Source organism: Piliocolobus tephrosceles, chromosome 11 (genome assembly GCF_002776525.5).
Source record: "Piliocolobus tephrosceles isolate RC106 chromosome 11, ASM277652v3, whole genome shotgun sequence".
In the NCBI taxonomy this organism is placed as follows: domain Eukaryota; kingdom Metazoa; phylum Chordata; class Mammalia; order Primates; family Cercopithecidae; genus Piliocolobus; species Piliocolobus tephrosceles.
In genome coordinates this window covers 19,922,323-19,930,605 of record NC_045444.1, presented here as the reverse complement: position 1 = coordinate 19,930,605, position 8,283 = coordinate 19,922,323, and the positions used below count along the sequence as shown (strand labels likewise).

Below are 8,283 nucleotides of genomic sequence, written 5' to 3'. Positions count from 1 at the left end.
GGAGCCTCCAGAGACTTCTCACTTGCGCTGGAAATCTACGTGCACCCCTTAACACTTTGTGCCAGATGAAGACACTACAAAGTCAGCTGAAACGACGGAGTGCAAAGTCTGGCAGGGGAAACAGTATTAAACCAAATCTTCAAATTATTTTGAATTTCGATTCAAAACTCACGAATGATAGTTTTTATAAAAAGCCTAACTTGGGGATATTCACCCATTGGGCAACCAACACTATGCACTGTCCCTAACACTGCAACAGATCCAGGCAATCAGTGCAATTGTGTGGGTTTCTTGTCGTTGTCACTGTATTTACACCTCACTTATACAGGGACTGGTACCCCCATGCTGCCTTGGCAAGCCAACTGCACTCCTTTGTCCCAACACGCAGGGGAATGGATTGCGAAGAGGTCTCCTCCAACCCCAAGCAGCTACGTCGCCCCGGGGAAGAGAGAAGGCGGGAAAGTCCAAGAGAGGAGAAACCGAGGCCCGCGCTTATGTGGGTGTTTTAGCGACCAGTCTGCGGTTACAGCCGAGCGAAGTTTAACGGGCTGTTAGGAGAATGGACAGAAGTCGCAGTTGGGACGAAACTGAAGAGAGCTGGCATTCGCCCAGGCCTACAGCCAGCCACCCGGTAACCCCAGACCCCGCCCCAGAGCCAATCCAGCGAAAACTACCGAGAATTCCCTCCAACTCCAGGAAAACTCCCGGAGGGGCGGGGCAAGAGTGGGAGGAGACCCCGCGCGCGGCCGCCGGCGCTTCGGGATCTCGAGATAGCCGCAGCTCTCGCGATCTTTCCGGAGCCGCCCCTCCACGCGGAGTCCAAGCGCTTGTGCTGAGACCCGAGGGTCGGGAGGGCGGAGACTGGGAGGGAGGGAGAAGCCACTTTGGCCTGCCGTACGGAAGCCTACGAGGGAGGGTGGTGTCCACTGCCCAGTTCCGTGTCCCGATGCCCAGCGCCAGCGCCAGCCGCAAGAGTCAGGAGAAGCCGCGGGAGATCATGGACGCGGCGGAAGTGGGTTTCCTCCTTTCCCTGGGCCTGGGAGGACAGACCCCTGGGCCGGACCGCGCCGAGGGAGGGAGGAGGGGGAGCGGACCCCCTCGGGGTCCTTATCAGCACGTTCTCCGCAGGCTGCGAGCATGGGGTCCGGGCGCCTAGAGCCTTTACCCCAGCAGTGGGAGCAGACCCTCTCCGGACCGCGTTTCTCGCGGGGTCACCTGGGAGTTTGGCCTACTAGAAGCGTGTCCCCCGGGTGGGGAGGACGGAAAGAACCTGCCGCCCCGGAAGTAGGAGTGCGGCGTCACACTTGAGCCTCTCTGAGTTAGGCACGTCCTGCACGTAATGCACAATCCCTCGGAAAATTTTAATAAGCACTAGTAATCGATATGTACTCAGCCCTCGTGTTCCTAATGCTTTAGCAAGTAATGACAGTACTTAGCAAAACCATCTGCCAATATGTTTAATGACCATTTCCCATGTGACAGCTTTAAAGAACACATGTCATTTTTATTTACTTTCTCCCTCTCAGTGACCCGGTAAGGTAAGTAACAGGAGTTACCGAGAATGCATTTGAGGTGAAGTGACCCCAAATCACGTGGATAAACCATAACACCCAGTGATCCTTAGGTGCTTTTCAGAAATCAGAGTTTGAAACCATCCTACAAGTTATGTGTGCTGTAGACTGTTAAGCCTTAATTTCCGCCTGGCTCCCTGATTTTTCTATGAGGAGTTCTGAATTTGTGGTAGCAACATGAGAAATAGGTCATCTTAGAATACTAAATGAGGAGGAGTCACTGAAATATTAATAGTACTCCTTAGAATGAATGCAACTTTTATGTCTTCAAACAGTTTAATCTTATGTTGCCCTCAGGCTTCATTGTGTGACTGTATCTCTCTACTCTTTCCAGGGTTATCTTTTTCTTTAAATTGTTCAGAAAGCACCTTAAACATGTCTGGTTTTATTTTGGTGTAAACACAAAATCCAGCATCCTCCTGATCTAAAGGAGAGGATTCCAACAGGTAGCTGTAAAGTGACAGAAACTTAATTGTTTCATACAGATCTTAAGTTACCTTGTAAAAATCTAGGGCAATTATTTTTGTGTATTCTTAATCTGCTTAATTACATAAACTATCGTTGTACCCTTACAGATAGTACAGGTCTAGATACAAGGTAGACATTGTGGCAGAGTTATGCCATTTTATAGCTAGAAGAATCTTAGATCATTTTAGAGGTAAAGTAAGATTGAAATAAAGGCCACTTATCTATTTAATAAGTATATTTTGTTAACAGATTGGACCCTAGGTCTCCTGTTTCCTGTTCCTAACTCTAATCTGTAACAAGAAATTTGATATATTGTCAGTGTCAAACCCCTGTAACCTGGTATCCTGAAGCTGGTTTTTAGAAACAGGAAACTGGTGAATTTTTTGATGATGTTTTACAAAAGGAAAGTTGTAGTTAGCTTATACCCAGCATCTCCAGTTTCTAAAAACTGTGGACATCTGGTGCTCAGAAAGCTTACCCAAAACGTTGGTTCTCTTTGAACATTTCTTCCTGTAATAGGAAGTTAATAAAACTGTGGTACTTCATCCTACTCCCTTCACAGGAAATTTATGTCCCTGCTTTGAAGTAGTTTCATCTTTTTGAAGAAGGTAGTTAAGATGTGTTGTACATATGTGTAAATTTTATCTTAGAATGTTATTAAGTATGATAAATCCATCTAGGAGTGGTGATCTTCAAACTAACCAGAAACTAAGTACTTTTCTGTTTTCTGTAGAGTACATATGTAAATAAATGACAGATTTCCACATTATAAAACTACTGACTTTCTGAATTAATAAAATGATCCTGAAAGTTAAATTCATTGTTATATTCTATTATTTGCATTTGTGTGTTTACTGTGCTCTTAGTGTTTACATAAAAAGTCATGATGCAAAAATTTTTTGTAGGATTATGCTAAAGAGAGATATGGAATATCTTCAATGATACAATCACAAGAAAAACCAGGTTAGTAGCTATGTGACAATAAATAAAGCTTTTTGCTGTCTAATTCCGGGAAAGCTCTTCATGAAGTTTTGAGTAAGGTTGGCATAAATCTGAAGGTATAATTCTGAAAAGCTTAAATGACATTAATAATCCAAGTAGATGTCATAACCCTGTGTAAACGTCGTCAGTTTGGGGTTCCAACTCTAGAAAAGGAAAAAAAACTAAGTATTATAGGTTAAATGGTATGTTTTAAATGGTAGATTACATTTTTTAAATATTCCTAAATGATTAGTAAGATTCAGCCGTTGTCTAGGAGATAGGAGAGTGGCCAATAATAACTGCCTTCATCACATGTAGCCTTTTTGCATGCTTTAATATTACTTCCCCCAACCCCCACAACTTTACTTCTCTGACTGTTTTCAGCTATTATTTATTCCTATTTTGCTTGACTCTTCCCAAACATTTGTATTTTCACTTACTCTCTACAGCATCCTTGAAAACTAAGGAATCAAAGTTGAAAGATAAGAAACTTGACTTAAACATAATCTGCCAGACCTGGGATTAGAACCAAAGGCCATCTGACCCTAGAGTCCATGGGTCCTTCCATCTTACATCTTCTCTGGCTCCTATGGCAGTACTACGATTGGAGTTTTAAAGCCTCCACCCCTACTCCATTTTGTTTACTCTTAGCTTTAGTGTCTGGGAATGAAATTAATTATTCTTAGACTCCACTCTATCTTTTCTCATAACCGCTCTTTTTTGTTAGTGTATGTTGGCATCTTTATATTTCTTTTTTTGTTTTGTTTTGTTTTGGAGACAGAGGCTGGCCCTGTCTCCCAGGATGGAGTGCAGTGGCATGATCTCGGCTCACTTCAACCTCCGCCTCCCAAGTTCCTGCGATTCTTCTGCCACAGCCTCCTGAGAAGCTGGGACTACAGGCGCATGCCACCACGCCTGGCTTATTTTTTGTATTTTAGTAGAAATGAGGTTTCACTCTGTTGCCCAGGCTGATCTCGAACTCCTGAGCTCAGGCAATCCACCCATCTCAGCCTCCCAAAGTGCTAGGAGTACATGTGTGAGCCACCGCACCTGGCCTTAGATTTCTTTGAAATTGACCTGATTCTTGTTTCTCTCAGACCTGTAGATTTTTTATTTATAAATGTTTGCCTTTCTTTTACTTCTATTTTATATATGTAATTTCAACAGATTTGTCTTACTCAAGTATTTGACCGTCTTTTTTCTTTTGGTAGACACTTCAAATTACGTCTCTCACTCTTTGGTGCAGTAATTGTAGATCTTTACATTCTTGCCCACTGGAAGCACTGCTTCCAATTTAGAGGGCTGCCTATGAATATTATGCTTTGGAAATAAAACACCTGTAGGTTAATTTTATTGTTATATTTGATTTACCACATGATCACAAAATCACTTTTCCTTCCCAACTTTGTTAGGAAAGAATACAATAAACGACCAAAATTCAGAGACTGAGTTGGGAGGATCACTTGAGCCCAGGAATTTGAAACTAGACTAGGAAACATAGTGAGACCCCATCTCTACAGAAAATTTAAAAATTAGCTAGGCATGGTGGCACACACCTTTTATTCCAGCTGCTCAGGAGGCTGATGGGAGGATCACTTGAGCCTGTGAGGTCAAGGCTGTGGTGAGCCACGATCACACCACTGGACTTCAGCCTGGGCAACAGAGACCCTGTCTCAAAAAAAAAAAAAAAAAAAAAATTGCTTAAAATCATTTCCAAAACATAAAGATGAAATAAAACAATTGAGTACAGGTTGAGTATCCCTTAGCCAAAATGCTTGAGCCCACAAAAGTGTTTTGGACTTTATTTTTTTTTGAATTTTGGAATATTTGCATTATATTTACCACTTGAGCCTCCCTAATCTGAAAATCCAAAATCCTCCAATGAGCATCTCCTTTGAACATCATGTCAGCACGCAAAAAGTTTTGGATTTGGGAGCATTTCAGGTTTTTGGGTTAGGAATGCTCAAACTACATAAAATAGACTATGAGCAGTAGAGTGTGGGGGATGACACTCCTCTGCCAGGGCAAGCAGGAGGAGACACTTGAGACTTTGTTTTCAGGTTAGGTGTCTTTCTCAACTGTACCTCCTTGAGCTATAACACAAAGAACCTCACTGGAGTTTCAGTCTTTAACATAGGCCCAAAGCAGCCATTAACATAATTGCTGTTCCTCTTTTGCTTGCAAATCTACACTGTTGTGTTCTTCCACTTACCGATTTCCCCCAACCAGAGAGAAAGATAACCTATGTATGTAATATGGTTATAGTAATATAACAATAAAATTCTACCTTTGGTTTTACCTCTGCAAAAATCCCAGTACTTTGTTCAAGGTGGTTTCTTTTCTCATCTGCTTCCATTTCTCCACATTAATCACTCTGATGCCCATGGCTCTTGAAAGTGCGGTTTTCGAACTGAAATCCTGCTACCATTGCTTGTTGCCTGTTAGCCAATCACTGGTGTGAGTATGGCATGGGCTTCAGGCGTGTTCGATGTATTAAAGGTTGAGAACCCCTATGCTAATTAATTGCTATGCCACAAGGAAGAACAGCCATTACCCTTTTTCTTTTCCAAAGTGCTATTACAGTTTTCCTAATTGTCACATATCTCTTAGATTTATGCTTTTCTGTTTTGTTTGATTTTGAGTTGTGATTGCTTAGTTAGCCATTGCTTTTTCAGTCTTGGCATTTTCAAATCTGCCTTTTAAAATCTTCTGCTGATGTGTCTGTCTTTTCTCTTTCACACTTTCTTTTGCCTGAGTTTACACAGCAGACTTGAAAGTTGGCGTAACTCATAAAGTCTATTGGCAGTGTTTTGCAGGAATCCTCTTATGATACCAGTGGCTTTAAAATTCCTCTTTCATTCTCTTTGCTTTTGGCTATGAGAACCATGTTATTTATTTTCCTGTAAATCAGATTCTCTCTGCAGCTGCATCTTTTCTTCAATAGGCAAATTATATATACATTTAGACAAATTCGGCAAGACACACAGTATTTATAATATGACTTCATTTTATGTCTCAAAAGGTATTCTTGATATTGTAATGTCATGTCTATTGCTATGTTTAATTTAATTAATACTTAAATGTTTTTCTCTAATCAAATGATTGCATTTAGAAGAGTAGCAAAAATGATTGTTGAATGTTGCATTGTATACACATCTTTATGTAATAGTTGTTTTGTAGCTTTTCTCCTGTTTAGGAACTCTAGATGAATGTAGTATTTTGTTTAGTATTAGGAGCATAGTAGTTGGGGCTCAGTTACAGCCAAAAGGCTCGATAGGAAAATGTATGAGATGACATCAAGCATGATTTGATCTTGGGGCTCAGGAAGCATCTGCAGGCCTTTCTGTCTCCACCTTTTGACTCTGTTTCCTTTAGGATATTGGTCTCCTTCTCAGATCCTGCATACGTAGCAGGAAAGGTGAAAGCTGCAGCCCTGGGCCTGTACCATCTCAGCGCAGCAATCCCAGGAAGGAGAGCTTCATTCCCAGCATCTGTATATTTAGTCCCAGAGAAAGACTTTGATTAGCTCAGTTAGAGTCACTGTGTCCTGGGGAATGGGATACTGAAACTGTCCAGACTTGGCAGAGACTAGCTGACTTAGGTACTATGGCAGGCAGGCAAAAGTTCCATGTCCTAGGCAGGATAGGATGTGTTTGGCCTTGTAAGTCATTGAAGTGTTCCGATTTGCATTTTGAAACTGACTTGGAAGGAGACTGAATTAGAAGGGGACACAGGGATTGCAGTTAGGAAGCTATTGCTATAGTTTATGTAGGAGATAATAGCTTGGTTTAGTATGGCGGCAGTGAAGATGGTAGAGAATTAGACGGATTTTAGAAATAAGTTTAGAAAGCACAGTTCACAAAACTTGAGGCAAATTGCATATGGAACTCGATAGAGAAGACAGCGTTGTCAAAGATTGAGAATTATTCAAGATGGTTCCAAGTACTTATGTTAGCTGTCAGAAATAATTATGATCTCTGTAAATTCTGAATTTAAAAATTATTTTACTATATAAAAATTGTTTACTGTTATTGCAGATCGAGTTTTGGTTCGGGTTAGAGACTTGACAATACAAAAAGCTGATGAAGTTGTTTGGGTCCGTGCAAGAGTTCATACAAGCAGAGCTAAAGGTAGGATTGATTGAATTATTAAAGCTCTTTCGGTAAGGACTCTGAATTTTTTCTCTCACATGTTCTTCACAGACCAAAGTAAATCTTTAAAAATAAGACAAAAACATGTAACTGTTTTCTTTCTTAAAAGTCCCTGTAAAGTATTAACCCATGATTAATCAATTTTAGATTCCTGTAAGACATCCTTACAAATAATTTGACCCTAAAGACTAATGAAATCTAAGACTTCAAGCTACTTTTCTAGCATCGCTCTAAAGTTTAATTATTTTCAGCTGGAGAAGGAGTAGCTAAAAAAAAAAAATTGAAAAAAATAAAAGTAAAGTTTTAATTATTTAAGTGAAGAGTGTTTTTGAGAAACTTCCCATTTGTTAATATTTTTATATTTGTAATTAGATGAGGAGAGAAGTGAATGAACGATAAGACTGGGCAATTCAATACAGTAACCACTGATCCCATGCAGCTATTTACATTTAAATTCAATAATTCCATCACACTAGCTCTATTTCAAGAGCTTAATGACCACATGTGGCTAACGGCTCCCATTTTGGACAGACAGCACAAATACAGAATATTCTCATCATGGAAGGTTCTTTCAGACAGTGCTAAAAATTTAGCCTCAACAACAGAGAAGAAACATTAGGATCATTTAGACAGACCTCTGTTTCTTATAGAAAACTGGCCTACTATAGTGTTCAAAATTGTCTAGAAATATCAACTGACACATTAGTTTATAACTTTATACTTTTCATACTTTTTCACATTGGATCTTACCTACAAGTTTGTGAAGTAGGCAGAACAAACATTCCTGTTCCACTTTATAAATGAGGAAACAGGTTCAGAATGAAGCTACTTACCCGAAGTCTCATAGTAATTGGTGGAATATAAACAGAAGCTAGAAGCTTTCCAAGACACCTCCATCTCTTTAGCAGAGTTCTTTGCTTCTATAGTATTTAATTTGTCCCATGATACAGCATTTTTAATTGTGTTTTATAATATTTTTTATTGTAAATTTAAAACATGCCCATCTTTTTAAAAATTCTACTTTGCCTCTATAGTATTTAATATGTCTCATGATATATAGCATTTCTTTTTTGTTTTTTGTTTTTTCTTTTTTCTTTTTTTTTTTTTTTTTT

At 40.0% G+C, this 8,283-nt stretch overlaps 1 protein-coding gene across 1 annotated transcript in view; it reads left to right on the top strand.

Moving 5' to 3' along the window:
• The first annotated feature begins 735 nt into the window (after positions 1-735).
• DARS1 (aspartyl-tRNA synthetase 1) overlaps positions 736-8,283 on the top strand; it is an 82,403-nt gene continuing 74,855 nt past the window's right edge. The window contains exons 1-3 of the mRNA XM_023193747.1: positions 736-1,012; positions 2,945-3,002; positions 7,058-7,150. Of these exons, the coding sequence (XP_023049515.1) occupies positions 947-1,012; positions 2,945-3,002; positions 7,058-7,150 (217 nt within the window). The 5' untranslated portion in view covers positions 736-946. The remainder of the gene's footprint in view (positions 1,013-2,944; positions 3,003-7,057; positions 7,151-8,283) is intronic.